Raw genomic sequence first — 17,106 nt, 5'->3', positions numbered from 1 at the left:
CCCGGATGTGGACCTAATGGCATCCCATCTCAATACCAAGGTTCCCAATTTCATGGCCAGGACACACGACCCTCGGTCGCTCGGAGCGGATGCCTTGGTCCAGGACTGGTCCCAGTTCCGACTCCTGTACATTTTTCCACCCCTCCCCCTAATCGCCAGGGTCGTGAGGAAGATCAAGCAAGAGGGAGTTCCGACCATCCTCATCGCGCCAGACTGGCCCAGACGTACTTGGTACGCCGACATCGTCCAACTTACGGCAGACGCCCCCTGGCGTCTACCCGACCGCCACGACCTTCTGTCTCAAGGTCCGTTCTTCCACCAGAATTCAGGGGCCCTCAATTTGACGGCATGGCCCTTGAAACCTGGATTCTAACCCAGGCAGGTTTTTCACCGGCAGTCATTGCAACTATGATCAGGGCAAGGAAGCCTGCCTCCTCCAAGCTCTATTATCGTACCTGGAGAGCCTTCTTTTCTTGGTGCGAATCTCATGGACAAGTCCCACTCCCTTATTCCCTCCCGAAGGTACTAGGTTTTCTTCAATCGGGCCTAGATGCCAAGCTATCCTTAAGTTCGCTTAAGAGTCAGGTGTCGGCGCTTTCAGTTCTTTTTCAAAAGCGCATTGCTATTAAACCGCAAGTAAGGACTTTCATCCAGGGAGTTTCCCGATTGGTTCCTCCCTACAAACGTCCGATGGATACGTGGGACCTCAATCTGGTCCTGACAGCATTGCAAGCTCCACCCTTCGAACCTCTTAGAGGAGTTCCACTCTCCATTCTGTCTCAGAAAGTGGTTTTTCTAGTGGCTATCACCTCGTTACGCAGAGTGTCGGAATTGTCAGCACTTTCCTGCAGTTGACCTTCCCTAGCCTTTCACCAGGACAAGGTGGTTCTCCGCACGGTACCATCCTTCCTTCCGAAGGTTGTGTCCAACTTTCACCTTAACGAAGAGATTTCACTGCCTTCCCTTTGCCCGGTTCCGGTCCATAGAGTGGAGAAGGCTCTGCATACGCTTGACCTAGTCAGAGCATTGCGGATTTACGTGTCCAGGACTGCACCTTTCCGGAAATCCGATTCCCTCTTCATTCTTCCGGAAGGTAGTCGCAAGGGGTTGCCGGCTTCCAAGGCTACCCTTGCCAGGTGGATCAAGTCCACCATACATGAGGCCTACCGACTTAACAGTTCCCCTCTTCCGGCCGGTATCACGGCACACTCTACACGGGCAGTAGGGGCCTCCTGGGCCATTCGGCATCAGGCTTCGGCACAACAAGTGTGCAAGGCAGCCACTTGGACTAGCCTACACACGTTTACGAAACACTACAGTGTTCATACCCAGTCCTCAGCGGATGCGAGCCTGGGTAGACTGGTTCTGCAGGCGGCAGTACCCCAAGTCTAGGGGACTGTCAGCACAATATTCGTCCACTGCTTCCCACCCAGGGACTGCTTTGGGACGTCCCAAGGTTCTGTGTCCCCCAATTAGGCGACAGAGTAAAGGAGATTTTTGTGTACTCACCGTAAAATCTCTTTCTCTTAGCCTTTAATTGGGGGACACAGCTCCCACCCTGTTGCCCTTATGGGCCGTTGTTTCCTGTTGAGTTCTCATATTGTTCTTGAGCTCGTACATAGTAGCCTTCTTACAGGCATGGTTATGTTATTTGGTTACGTTCCTCCTTATGCTTTGGCACAAAACTGGAGAAGGCTGACGCCGTCCAGGGGTGTATACTGCAGAGGAGGAGCCAAAGTTAATCTTTTTCAGATTATGCATAGTGTCACCTCCTAGTGGACAGCAGCATAACACCCAAGGTTCTGTGTCCCCCAATTAAAGGCTAAGAGAAAGAGATTTTACGGTGAGTACACAAAAATCTCCTTTTTGTTGTATCCGTGCATGTATGTATTATGATTGATTGTGGACACTATTGTCTCTTACATGATACATGCTTTTACGTTCCCGTCCTTAACTCCAGCTCTACAGATCGTTTTCCTGCAGTTAATAGTCTGATCCAGAGGATTAACCTCCGGAAGCGCCGGGATTCTCTCATCTTGGGCTCTATTATTGGCATTTGCACTATTTTGCTGCTACTTTATGCTTTCCATTGATAACTGACACAGACTCTGCCAGAAACCAGAGGAGCACCAACGTCAAAATGGAAAAAGACGTGGAAGTTGCAGTTCTGCACACACCAACTGTACATACGGGAGTGGGGATATTACAGGAATACTTAACATTTTATATCGACAGGCTATGGTACTGACAGCATCCATGTTGTGGACCAGTAGCTGTACATAGTCTTTGTCATTTAATCTTCTACATACATACTGCATTAAGATTTGTGAAAGCCTAATTGATTTCTGTGATGGGAAATGTGCACCTTGAAGGAGCACTAATCCTACGTAAAAGTTACGGTGTGTGCATTCGCCAGTTATTCTAGTGAAACATGTCTAACAATGTACTGTATGGCAAGCACTGCAGATCAATAAGGCTCCGTAGGTAGCCATTAATCGCCAATCTTACCACTGCATATAGTTCTTAATCAGTTATATAAAGATATGTCACCAAACGCTAGATTACTAGGTACTTGTAAAACTGCTAAGGAAGGCTGCACAAAATAAAGCAATTTCCAATATCGATACATCAAAAATTATAATATTTATGGAAACATAATGTATATGTGTTTGCCGAGATGGAAGAGGCGTAGTGTAATGGTATTGGCACCACTGCTTTGGTTTAGTGTTCCTTTAATGGCTTTTGTCAGGAGGTAGCAGAGATCAGTTATTTATTCTGTAAGCATACAGTCTGTATTTGACAAGACTTCACAGAGATAAACATGTACAGTGTATATCTATACCCTTGAAAGAGGAATTTTCAACAGTTTTAGCATGTTAAACTGGTCATGTCATGGAATGGTAGTAGTATTGATTTTGCCCAATCTTAAATGGGAGACATCATGCAGGGGTTAAAAAAAAAAAAAAAAAATTGCCGCAGGAAATGTCAGTCTCTGCTTTTTTATGACGCACAGTTCTGCTCTCCTCACTGCCAACATCTACTTTGATTATAAGCAATGGAAGGAGAGTGAAGCAGAGCTTTTTGCCATTGCAAACACCACTGCAGCTCTTATGTCACAGCACTGTCCGTGTAAGGGGAGGCAGAGTAGAGTAGTGCTGCAGATACAAAATGTGTTTGTAATGACACACTCTACTCCCCTTTCATTCTTGTAATTATAGAAGATTGCCGCAGGCAGATCAGTGAAGAGAGCAAGGCTGTCTGTTATTTCATGTCTCAGTCTAGAGAAAGTCGGGTGTGACGCTCTCTGGGGGCGTTATTTTTTTTTTCTTCTTTGCATTACACCTCTTGCTTATGATTAGTCAACATCATGCAAGTGAAAAATTCAACACTCCCAGAGATGAATCTGAGCTAACACGCCCTTGGTCCGTGTGGCAATTAGGATCTGAGCATTACTAGCTAATCTCTCCACCATGGAGATGAGAAACCAAAAAATAAAAAGTACGGTATATTCTATTGAGCTCTGCCGCCACTATTCCATGTTGTGGGCCAGTATAACGCACTAAAACTGGTGAAAGGTAATCATCATCACTTCATAAAACAGGGAACATTGAGATTTTAATTTAATGTTGCAAATCAAACTTCTTTCCACTTTCCTCTTTACTTTCATCCAAATTCAGGTGCTATTTATTCTTTGGACTCCGCAGACTCAAAATGGCCTACATCAGTGTCTTCTGACAGGCCGCAGGAAGCCAACGTGAACTCTGCTTCTGCACGGCTATATCATTGGATCATTTGTGCTTGTAACAGCACTAGAACACAGCCATAAATCTGGGTTTTCTATATTTTTTTTGCAAAAAAAGAAAAACAAACCCCAGTAGTAGATCCCAGAAAAGGAAATGCTGCTCCAATGGACAGATTTTTCTTCTTCATTCTAGGATATATTTCTGTTTTTGGTAAACAAAGCGGGAACATAGATGTTCTGCATCTGTATGCGCTAATGACTTATCCTCCCCCCAGCTAGAGGGGTTATTCCCAGCTCTTACATTTGTTATATTCACACGATAAGCAGAAATGTTTAGTAGATTCAGGTCCCACCAATGGAACCAGGGCCTCTCTGCCAGCTGCTTTCAGTAGAGAGGCAGTGGGAATGCCCATACAAATGAATGGGAATTTTGACCACCTCTCCACTGATATTGTGCTGCGTCAGGGCCCGTTTTATGGGGAGAAGCAGGTTTCATTTATGAGATTGGCATCTACTATACTTTTTTGTTCATATCCTGTGGGTATACCATACACGTATGAGATGAGAATTAAAGTATCTTACAGAAGATTTATTTATATGCATTTCCTTTATGTACAAGTGTGGGTTATTTCTAATGGTGCATTTTAGTGTCCCTCTTAACACCCTCCTACTTGTACCTCCCACCTTTCTAATTTGGGTCACTATGGAACCCTATGGTTATCTAAGTTTGGTCCAGTAAAATGGGGGCTAAAAGCAAACAAACAGAACCACATTGGCAGTGACTAGGAATATTCTGCATCTGTTCAGGCCTAGAATAAGAGGCAACTTAATCTATCAGTCCCTGCGCCTCCAGTTTGCCTAAAGAGTGTTGCTGCATCCATAGAAGCTGCATAACAATATTAAATTACATATTTCCCTCACATTTATATTGATTGTCAAGCTTGAACCGTAGTGCTTGAGATTAGTTCAATAGTCAATATTCTATGTGTACACTGGCTAATTGCACCCAAATACTAAGCACACATAAACTATTTTTGGTAGTTTTAATGGCGACACAAAATTAAATCTAATGCTTAAGAGGTCCGTTTCTGTGGGCATTAGGGGATTGTTCTGCGCTTACTCCATTCTCCCTATTGAAAATACATGCATGCTCGCCTTAGCGGAGTATGTGTGTGGGAGTTGGGAGAGATGGCTGGCAGATGAGCATTTAGCCAGCCGCTATGTAAGATGCATGGAGAACCTTTAGGGATGACCGTGTGCACCTTAAAGGTCAAGAAAACTAAAACCTAGAGGGGTTATCCGGTGATAGGACATGACCATATATCTCAGCAGGTGTGCGGGTCATAACATCAGCACCGCTCACTTCCTGTGCGTAAGGGATTGGTTCTGTAGGTCACCGGATAACTAGTATGTCCACACAAAGGCCGTTTAATGCCGGCTTACTCTCTGGGTTTTTCAAGAGAAAGATGCTTCAGGAATACGCTAGCATTTTTTTTTCCCCAGGAAAGCGGGGGGTTTTTGGCGTCTTTTGTGGTAGCATTGCCTGCTGCCGTTTTTCTTTTTCACATCACATGTATACAACACCACTTCTTTTAACTGCTGTATGGCTTTCGAAGCCCAATGTGGTTCAAGAAGCTCAAAAATACTCATTATATGCACAAGTCATTTTGCATATGTTCATTCTTTTCATCATTTTTTCAGGCAGGTTTTGGAGCAGAAAAGACAAATTGCACATCATGCCTTACGTCGCCTCTCCAGTTAGAGGGAATGTCTGGAATGTTGGTAGTTTGGGTTCTCCATTCTCTAGAATTAAGTCAGTAAGCTTTTGTTATATTTAGGATGGGACTACATGTGTTGTGCGACCAAAGTTTGCTCAGTGTCGCTGCTACATCGCAGCTCATTACAAGTACGCTCACATTTCGAACCCAATGGTACTGCGTCGAGGAAGTCGTACAAAAAAAATGACGCAGTTAGAGTCCTTGGATTTCTACTCTCAGGATTTCTCCTGGAAATAAAAGGGTGATTTCTAAAAACTTCCACTGGATATCTTCCCCTTCTGCCCCGAGAGGAGTTTAATTCATATATTTGGTAATTAATAAAAGAACAGAACAAAACTGTCATTGCATACATGCAGCCTTACTAGGCGAGCTGAAACTGCCTGTATACAGACCTTGAGAAACTGATAAAAGCCAAAGAGGCTTCGGTATATTCTCCTTTGTCTCTTCAACATCAGATATTTTCTGCTACTGTAGATATGCGTTATTTTGCATGGTAACTTTGGCTGTGTGCAAGTCGCTGGAATACATCTACCACCAGGTGTTGCAGTTAGTTTCAACTTTTGCGGCTACGGGTGACTTTGGCTGCGATACAGACACATTATTCCGTGATGTAGCAATCATTGGTCAAGTGGCCTGCGTCTTTAATAAAGCCTCTGCGCAGCCCGAGCCTCTGCAACAATTGCTTCCATAATTTATTTATTTTTTTCTAGTGGTAGATTGTTTAGGCATTAACACAGCTGCTTCCAATGAGTGAAGGTAATAATTGTCATCCCATCAACTCTGCTTTGACTTTGTCTAGGGATGTCCGTTAGCAAGCGACCAATGTTAGTGTCTAGCATGAAAGGAATCTGTCAGCAGGTTTACTCTGTAATCTGAGGGCAGCATGGTGTAGGAGCTTGAGACCCTGATCCCTGAGATGTCACTTGGCTGTATTGTCATTTTGATACAATCACTGTTTTCTCTGCTACAGATCCAGCTGAGCTCTGTATTTCCCCGCCCACACCACTGATTGACAGCTTTCTGTGTACACTGCGCATCTGCAGAAATCATCCAACCAGTGATGGGGGTGGAGTTACATGGAGTTGTTGGCTAAAGGGGCATGAGACACCTAGTCCTATAGGGATTATTGTGGTGATAAAATGCTGATTTTATTGAAACAAAACACAGCTCAGTAAGTGACACGTCGCTGGAATCAGGGTCTCTGCCCCTACATCATGCTGCTCTAAGATTACATAGCAAAACCTGCTGACAGTTTCTCTTTAGGCCTGTTTCACACTTCCGTTTTTGTGTCCGCCAAACGGATCCGTTTCCGTTTTTTTGACGGAAACTGATGCAAACGGATCCGTTTTTAAAAAAACGGATCCGTTTTTTTGACGGATCCGCGGTAACCGCTAATGGAAGTCTATGGGACAAAAAACGGATCCTGCAAAAAATTGGCGGATCCGTTTTTTTACGGAAACCAACAGATTTTGACGGATTTGAAAAAACGGAAGTGTGAAACAGGTCTTATGTAGTCTATAATTTAACGGATTTTCCAAGGTTTTTTTTTTTTTTTTTGCAGGAATTTAATTAATTGCATTAAGACTGTAGGTTTTTTAACTTTTTCATTTGTTTATAAGTATAAGAAACTGCAATTTAGGAATTTTTTGATCTCCAGTCGCTTTTGGCCAGAACATTGTACCAGAGATCTGAGAAACGCTTTCTTCCCTCTGTGATCAGGAGATCTTCTCTCCAGTATGTTTTCTGTTTATCAAAAATGGGAAAGAGCCCTTCTGTAAAGAAATTGGAGAAACATTGTACTAGGTCCCATCCCCATTTTTTGAGTGAACATGACCTTCAAAGAAACCACAATTAGCCAAGGTTAAAATATGGTAAATTACCACCTGCCATCAGAATTGTCAGAGACCCGCCAATTCTACCAATACATTTCCATTTCATTCTCTCGAAGAGGTGACACCCTAGTAATGTCATTATCATTGGGAACACTTTATCATGGTGGAGCCGCAGGTTTATATGAATTTTTTTTTTGTACGATTTGTTAATACAATCTTTTACCAGAACAATTTAAGGGAGTATTCAGATATTCAGCATGTTACTGCTGTGTATGAAAACTGTCTGATATATCCAGACACGGGGATAAAGGATAATGCTTTAATACTTACAAATAGGTTGTGAATCAGTCCACTCGATAATTGTAAAATTTTTGTTCTTTAACGGTTCCTAAAAAGCGTAAAAGCAACCTTTGATCCCTTCTCGCAGTGTAACTCCCACAAGATGTGAAGCCAACAAAAAAAAGGCCAATGGGTACAAAATGTAACACGCAGGAACTTACCATTCTATGGTTCCGATTTAAATTTTAGGGTGTAGCCAGGCCCCTGCGTAAAAAGTCTCTTATTACTGACCTACCTGCCGCGTGTATGCCTGCTCTCCTGTAGACCGTGACAGCTAATTTATTCACCAAACCTCATGTAAAGTTGGCATTAAGAAGGGATGTCTGATTCCAAAGTATCCACCTGTATATAACCTTCCCCATCTAATAGCACTTTCTCATTTTGCTTTACAAATTGCTCATTGAAGCTAATTATACTTTATTGCTCTTGTAATTATTTTCCCATTTCTGCACCTTATGTGCAAATCCTGTCTGTAATAAAGAAAAAAAGCTTTGTTATGTAATTTAATAATAAATTAGAGTTATACATGTTTATGTTGTTTTTTTCCTCATTGGTTTGAGTCACTTCCATTAAATGTATTTGGCGGATATCTTAGCGTTCTGTCATCATGCAAAGTAGAAGGATCATCTTTATTCTCATTTGCACAAGGAAAGACTAGAAGCAATGGGATGAAACTGAATGGGAGGAGACACAGATTAGATATTAGAAAAAACTTTTTGACAGAGTGATCAACGAGTGAAACAGGCTGCCACGAGAGGTGGTAAGTTCTCCTTCAATGGAAGTCTTCAAACAGAGGCTGGACAGACATCTGTCTGGGATGATTTAGCAAATCCTGCTTTGAGCAGGGGGTTGGACCAGATGGCCCAGGAGGTCCCTTCCAACTCTACTATTCTATGATTAAAAGAAAATGCAATTTCTGGAATTGCTTGGTTGTTGTTAAAGTGGCCCTTTCCAATGCATGGTCACTACACCTAATGGACTTTGCACTGCAATGGCTCCTTCTGTTTGTGAGATCGGTGCCCTGTTTCCCACATGTCTAAAATAGCCGCTACAGATGAATGGGAAGTCTGAACCACATCTCCCCACCACCCCTTTACATAGGTGAATTATGGACCAGCGACAATGATGGCGGTGTTGCATCCAGAGAAGAGAAAAGCGGGAGAGACATAGTTCAGACCTCGGTACTATACTACGCCCCATTACTTTGCACCGGCCATTCGGGCACTAAGAAAATTGGGAGCTTAGACTGAAAGAGATGCACAACATGAAGGCATTTAGTTATATTGACTATACGTTAAATTGTATATTAACATTTGATATAAAAAAAAAAAAAGCTTAGGCTCAGATTTTCTGATGGTGCGGACAGGCATATTTTGATTGGAAGAGTTAGTCTCTTTTAGGGGACTGAACTGGTTAATTTTGTTTTTGCATGTATCAAATGGATCACCTATCATGGCTAATGGCCTTTTATTTTTCTTTTTTTTTTTTTTTTTTTTTACACTAAAGCCTAGTGCTTCGGGTTTAGAGAGAAAGTTGGGTGAAAACCAACTTCCAATGTGAATTCTAACCTCTAGTTATGATGACCGATCTCATTGCTGTCTCTTCTAGGTTTCTAAATTATGGATCTGGCAGAAAATCTTGCATAGCAAAAATCTGGGAATGCTGGGTGAGAACTGTAAATAATTTTAGGCTTGTGTTTTCTGATATTGTCACCGAAACTCCCATAATACCAGAGATTACATAGAGCTATTGCCAACCCTTTTTTTTTTCCTTTTCCCCATGCAGTGAACTGTAGCGTGACTACTGCATGTGTGATGTACATGCTGCTGCAAGGAGCGCAGTCGGCATTCTCATGTTCCTTTTGATCTGAATCTCGCTCTCCAGCTCAGTGCTCATAATTTGGTTGCTTTGTGTCATTGTTTTGTAAACTTTTTAAATTAAGTATCCCAATATGAAAATGCAACAGAGTACCACCAATGAAATGATCATCTGTAAATTTTAACAAAATAAGACTTCACATTGCTGTCAGAGCCTCAAAGTCTGGAAGAATAACACTTCATGTAGTACATTGATGAAAATAGTTGTTACATTCGTCACTCCGTACGCCGAAAATGCCTCCAATAACTATTGGACCTATGCCTGTCACACAAACAATATTCATAAAATATCCTACTTTAATTACCTGTACACTGCAGGAGTTTCTAGTTCAATAGAGATTGGAGCGAAGTGCGAGCTCGTCACTTCCAAAGTTATAATTAATCCAGTATGTTCAATATGTCTCTTAAGAGATGGCGTTATGGATTTTACCATTACATCTATGACATATTTGTTTACCTTTTTGGACCAAACTCTAAGATGGGTCAAGTGGTTTGTGAATTTTGCACAAAACAAAAAATGCACTTTACCCCCTTTTTTTTAGAAAAATAAGTTGCATGTTCTGTTAAAATGTTGCAAAATTTATAAAAGATTTCAGATGTTTCTAAAATCACTCAGTTATTAGAGTACTTTTGTTCAAAAATCATTGGGACTTTTTTTTTTTTTTTTTAAATCGCGCTTGATGTATTTTTCACACATCTGAAAAACAAAAACCACGCCCACATTGGCGAAAATGAAGGAAAGTAACAGAACACAAAATAAACTTTAAAAAAGGTGCAAATTAAAGTAAAACTTTTAAAAAAAAGAAACAAAAAGACTACTTCGGCTCAAATAAAAACTGGATAAAAATACTAAAAACTAGAAAAAAAAAAAGGTAGACCATTGCACTGTCAGCTATCCTCTCCTAGCACTGTCTATAGATTTGTCTTTTGTGCTCAACTTGTAGCCCAGAACAGCCAGGTTACTCTTTTGTGAGCTGTAATTACAGCCTACTCCCAATACAGAGTGAATACAAGTTTCCACAGCACAGCAGACATAAATGTAATTGCTGATAGTAGGGTTCACAATATGACCGCTACAAACCCCCTCAACCCACACTGAAGCATGCAGGAGGTTAGACCAGTAGATCAAAGCTGTATCATTACATCTAACACACAGAAATCTGTTCTAAGTTACGGTGGAGTGTTTTTCCCTGCTTATGATTGGTCAACCTAATACAGGGAGAAGTAGTACACTCCTCCAGTGAAGACGGATAAAAAAGGTAAGTCCAAGTCTGTTTTAACTCATTAGGTACCAAGTACTTTGATTACTATTATCTCAATGGATTATTGCAATGGATAGCTGAAAGTTAAAAAAAAAAAAAGTTTTATCCAGCTCTGCAGCTATTATTACAGTACATTATCAATGTGAATGTAGGTGGACCATCACCCTTGATACCATGTCCCCTAAAGGAATTAATGAAAAGCTCAGTATCACTCCCTTCTTGTGATCTCGTCCCCCGTCGCCCGCTGATGTCTCATTTAATGGTTCTCCCTTATCTAGTGTCCTTGTTCCCTTATGGGGTGCCCTGCTCTTTGTTTTTTTAACTTTTTTTTTTTTTTGTCTTTGTCTCCTTTTTTTCTCTCTTTACTGTGTTGACCTTATGCGCATTTGTACTACGACCTCTTCCTGGACCAACTATGTTCATCCAAGTTGCCTTCCGTCTGTTGTCATCTTCTGAAGTGAAGTTTGGGACACTTCACCTTCTGCCTTAGGAATATTTCTCGTATAAACAAGGACTGACGATATCCTCTGCTGCATCTTTCCTTTTGGATATACATGGAAAATACATGTTATATATGTGGGATTGTTTTTAGTACATTAATATTATATGCTCTTTTAGCACTGTTTTGTCTGATGTAATGGGGGAAAAAGGTATTTAGTCAGCCACCAATTGTGCAAGTTCTCCCACTTAAAAAGATGAGGCCTGTAACTGACATCATAGGTAGACCACAACTATGAGAGTCAAAATGATAAAACAAATCCAGAAAATCACCTTGTCTGATTTGGTAAGATTCATTTTTCAAATTATGGTGGAAAATAAGTATTTGGTCATTAACAAAAGTTTATCTCAATATTTTGTTATATATCCTTTGTTGGCAATGACAGAGGTCAAACGTTTTCTGTAAGTCTTCATAAGATTGGCACACACAGTTGGTGGTATGTTGGCCCATTCCTCCAGGCAGATCTCCTCTAGAGCAGTGATGTTTTGGGCCTGTCGCTGGGCAACACGGACTTTCAAATCCCTCCAAAGGTTTTCTATGGGGTTGAGATCTGGAGACTGGTTAGGCAACTCCAGGACCTTCATATGCTTCTTATGAAACCACTCCTTCATTGCCCTTGCGGTGTGTTTGGGTCATTTTCCTGCTGAAAGACCCCATCCACGTTTCATCTTCAATGCCCTTGCTGATGGAAGGAGGTTTGCACTCAAAATCTCATGATACATGGCCCCATTCATTCTTTCATGTACACGGATCAGTTGTCCTGGTCCCTTTGCAGAGAAACAGTCCCAAAGCATGATGTTGCCACCCCCATACTTCACAGTAGGTATAGTGTTCTTTGGATGCATCTCAGCATTCTGTCTCCTCCAAACACGACAAGTTTTGTTTCTACCAAACAGTTCTATTTTGGTTTCATCAGACCATATGACATTCTCCCAATACTCTTCTTCTGGATAATCCAAAAGCTCTCTAGCAAACTTCAGATAGGCCTGGACATGTACTGGCTTAAGCAGGGGGACACATCTGGCACTGCAGGATCTGAGTCCCTGGCGGCATAGTGTTACTGATTGTAGCCTTTGTTACATTAGTCCCACCTCTATGCAGGTCATTCAAAAAGTCACCCCTTGTGGTTCTGGGATTTTTGCTCACCGTTCTTGTGATCATTTTGACCCCACGGGGTGAGATCTTGCATGGAGCCCGAGATTTAGGGAGATTCAGTGGTCTTGAATGTCTTCCATTTACTTACTATTGCTCCCACAGTTGATTTCATCACACCAAGCTGCTTGGCTATTGCAGATTCAGTCTTCCCAGCCTGGTGCAGGACTACAATTTTGTTTCTGGTGTCCTTCGACAGCTCTTTGGAGTGTGACTGTTTGAGGTTGTGGGCAGGTGTCTTTTATACTGATAATAAGTTCAAACAGGTGCCATTACTACAGGTAATGAGTGGAGGACAGAGGAGCCTCTTAAAGAAGTTACAGGTCCTGTGAGAGCCAGAAATCTTGCATGTTTTTAGGTGACCAAATACTTATTTTCCACCATAATTTGAAAATTAAATCTTACCAAATCAGCCAAGGTGATTTTCTGGATTTGTTTTCTCATTTTGACTCTCATAGTTGTGGTCTACCTATGATGTCAATTACAGGCCTCTCTCATCTTTTTAAGTGGGAGAACTTGCACAATTGGTGGCTGACTAAAACTTTTTCCCCATTGTATATAATTAGTATATCTGTGTTGTTGGCATCACAGCCATGCCTTTTTCTATTAGCCACCACATAAGCTTTTTTTCACGTTCCTTTCGCTTTCATTATTGCTGAATTCTTATTGGCTGTAACCAGCCTTATCTTTTTTTTTTCACCTCCATTTTTTGTTTTTTTCCCTCTTATTTTTTTTTATTTTTATCTTTTATTTATTTTTCATCCATACATCCTGGGTCGGTTTAAGCACTACTGATCCTTATATTAGCTCTCACTGTGTATTACTTCAGTATTCCTTGTCCACATTATCTACATTTTTTATTGTTTTTCTGTCCCCCTTTGTAACATTCCATTTTTAACAGCATTGTCTTACCTTGAATACTGTAGCGACAGGCCCTAATGATATATTGTTTGACCCCTAGCGATCTCTGGCATGATGGTGGTGTCCTTTGCGTTTCTAGGAAATGGCCGCTGTTGGTGCACAAGCACACCGTGACCTTCTTGGCATTTTGCTTCCTTGGTGGTCATCTAACCAGCGCAGTGCGAATGTCTGTTGACGTCATTGGGCTCTATGTCCGCATGCTCACTGTGCTGTGACGGCCGCTGGGGAAGTGACAATGCATACGGCCAGAGTCCGGAGCGCATGTGCCGCATTTATCGGCGCTATTTCATTGTATATATAGTCGTTGAGACAGGACCTATTTTCTACTCCCCTTTGAGAAATCAAGCACGTGAAACGCGCGTCAGTGGCTGCACATCAGGGTCTGGACCCACCATGGATAAGCCTTTGTATGGATGCTGTGGTTCGTTGTGGAAATGGCACATAGATATATCTTATTGATTTTTGCACTGATCCCTATTTAATATTGTCCATGTGCATTAATGATATCTACTCACCCAACTTTTCCAGGTCCAATTATCTTTTGACCCTACACCAACCCCCACCTACCTTCATGTCCTCTCCAATTGTATGTACTATTTCTATATGGATTCTGCTTAATCTGTTTTTATTGTGATTTTTCAATGTATATTATACGTTTATTCATTTGTTGTGGCTTGTTTGCTACTCCGTTTTCTCTCCGTTTTGATATTGTATTTGGAGTACTCCACTGTATTTATACTCTTGATTATATTGTGGGAGAGCTTAATACGAATATGCTTTTAGCCCCGTTACATAATTTGTGTTTTTGATTACCCTTTTAGTACACTATTACATTGTGTGTCCAGTTCAACATGAAAAATTTGGTGAACGTTGCACTGTAAACATGTTGGCTCACACTTCTGAATACTATAACATTACTTGACGATAGGGATAGCAAGGATGGATTTTGCTTTTTTTTTTTTTCCTGTGGTGTGTGCCATCTGGAATCCACATATTGCAGGTTCAGACAAAGTGATCTAAATAACTTAACCACTTCACGCCTAGCCTGCTTTTATCTTCCTGATTAGGCCAATTTTTTCAATACTGACCAGTGTCACTTTATGAGGTAACTCTGGAGCGCTTCAAGGTATCCCAGTGATTCGTGATGTTTTGTACTTCATATTTGTAGTAAATCTTGGTCAATCTGATTTGCTTTTATTTGTGAATGTATCAAATGTATGAAGAAAAACACTAGAAAATTTAGCAATTTTCAAACTTTGAATTTTTATGCCCTTAATCCACATTGTTATACCACACAAAATAGTTGTTAAATCACATTTAACATGTCTACTTCACATCAGCATCATTTTACAAACATAATTTAGAAGATAAAAGGGTTAAAATTTTATCAGCAATTTCCAATTCTTACAACAAAAATGTACAAAACCATTTTTTAGGTACCACATCCTATTTGAAGTGAATTTGTGAGGCCTATGTGTCAGAAAATGCCGAAAAGTGACCCCATTTTAAAAAAATACACCCCTCAATGTGCTCAAAACCACATTCAAGAAGTTTATTAACCATTTAGAGACTTCACCAGAATTAAAACAATGTCGAAGGAAAAAAAATAAAATTTTACTTTTTTCCACAAAATTACTTTAGCCCCAAATTTTGCATTTCCAAAAGGGTTACAGGAGAAAATGGATGATACAATTTGTTGTGCAGTTTCTCCTGAGTATGCTGATACCCTATATGTGGTGGAAAACTACTGTTTAGCACACAGCAAGGCTCGAAATGGAAGGAGCACCTTTCAACTTTTGGAGCGTAAAATTGGTTATGTTGTGTTTGCAGAGCCCCTGATGTGCCTACACAGTGGAAATTCCCCACAAATGACCCTATTTTGTAAACTATACCCCTCAAAGAGCTTATCGAGATGTGTGGTGAGCATCTTGAACCTGCAGGGGAGGGGCTTCACAGAAGTTTATAACTTTGAGGCGTGAAAATAAAACAATTAAAATTTTCCTGCAAAAATGTTACTTTAGTCACTAATTTTTCCATTTGCACAAGGGTAACAGGAGTAAATGGACCACAAAGTCTCAGGGACAGTTCTAATTGGAGGGAAAAAGTGCTTATCCAGGGATGTGTGCACAGTTGAACAAATGTGAGTCCTCTAGCGTTGATACTGGTGCTGATTCTGAACCATCATACTATCAGCCCTTGTAAGGTCTAAATCTGTGCCTTGCTGTTTACATCAGATACATTGTGCATTTAGCCTAGGGAGTGGCAGAATAGTCTCTAGGCAGAGCTGGAAATTGATAAACATATATCTGTTGCACATACCATTTTTTTTTAGGAGATTGAAAAAATGTATAATATTTTCATCCATAGAGTATTCTGTGCTCTGTGGTGCATTTTGGTGATTTATAACACTCCCAAAAAGTGTTGACAAATTTTTCTGGATTCAATTACTCACCCATAGAGTATTACCTGTTTTGTGATACATTTGTTATACAACTCTCCAAAAAAGCGTTTACAATTTTTTCTTCAATTAGTTATCCATAGAATATTACGTGCATTGTGGTACATTTCTGTGTTATATAATACTCAAAAAAAGCATTGAAATTTTTTTTCTGCTTTCAACTGCTTATCCATACAGTCTTTCAAAATAGTTACGCTCAAAAATTTTTTCTAACTTCAATTAGTCATCCATATAGTTTAATGCTGTTTTTGTTACATTTAGTACTATGTAACACTCCAAAAAAGTGTTTAAAAATTTTTTGGGATTCATTTACTCATCCATACCGTATTACGTGCTTTGTTACATTAGGGTGGTATATAAGACTAAAATAAGTATTGAAAAATGTGTCTGGAATGAATTAGTCATCCATAGAGTATTAGTTGCTTTCTATTACATATTGGTGGCATATAACACTCCAAAAAACATTAAAAATTTGTAAAAAATATTCAGAATTGAGAGTCCTCAGTGGTTGATACCTTTTAATGGCTAACTGAAAAGATGGTAACACATTGCAAGCTTTTGAGACTACTCAGGTCTCTTCATCAGGCATAGACTAATACAAAATGTGAAGAGTCACATACTTATGCACAATACAGCACAGAAAAAATGCAATAGATGAGACAAGTGACGTGAAGCAGAACTATCATTATGGGAGAGGGAGAAACATAAATATTGCTCCAGTTCATAGATAAGGAGTCCGGATGTTTTATTGTCCTCTGATTGGGGTCTCCTAATGTGTTGTGATGCCCCCACACGGTCTTAGGAGCAAATTCCTTAATTGATGTAAAAAGACATGTAAAAAGACATAAATCCATGCGACACATTCATTTCAGCATTGAGAGTGTCAAAGGTCGTCATAAATTAATACTCACAGACTCTTCTCTCTCTGAGATGTGAAGTTACCTTTCAATACCAGTAATTTCATATCCATGTTGCTGTGATGAGGCGTACAAAAATGTTTTGCCACAGGTAGATCCATTCTTTTTTCTCTTATTGTGTGACGATGAGCATTCATCCTTGTTCTAAGCTTTTGCCCTCTCTCCCCCACATACAGACCCCCTGTTGGACATTTAGTACAAATAAGTAGGAGACCCCAATCAGAGGACAATAAAACATCCGGACTCCTTATCTATGCACTGGAGCAATATTTATGTTTCTCCCTCTCCCATAATGATAATTCTGCTTCACGTCACTTGTCTCATCTATT

At 40.5% G+C, this 17,106-nt stretch overlaps 1 protein-coding gene across 4 annotated transcripts in view; it reads left to right on the top strand.

The window, feature by feature from the left end:
• Positions 1 to 8,220, top strand: part of GOSR1 (golgi SNAP receptor complex member 1) — a 131,050-nt gene extending 122,830 nt beyond the window's left edge. For all 4 annotated transcript variants that reach the window (XM_073565415.1, XM_073565417.1, XM_073565412.1 and 1 more), the window contains exon 9: positions 1,969 to 8,220. In XM_073565415.1, the coding sequence (XP_073421516.1) occupies positions 1,969 to 2,093 (125 nt within the window). In that variant the 3' untranslated portion in view covers positions 2,094 to 8,220. The remainder of the gene's footprint in view (positions 1 to 1,968) is intronic.
• Positions 8,221 to 17,106: the final 8,886 nt, after the last annotated feature.

The sequence above is a fragment of the Dendrobates tinctorius genome, unplaced genomic scaffold, assembly GCF_039654945.1.
Source record: "Dendrobates tinctorius isolate UK_male_01 unplaced genomic scaffold, ASM3965494v1 ptg000016l, whole genome shotgun sequence".
In the NCBI taxonomy this organism is placed as follows: Eukaryota; Metazoa; Chordata; class Amphibia; order Anura; family Dendrobatidae; genus Dendrobates; species Dendrobates tinctorius.
The sequence above is the reverse complement of the archived record's forward strand: the minus strand, read 5'-3'. Positions and strand labels throughout refer to the sequence as shown.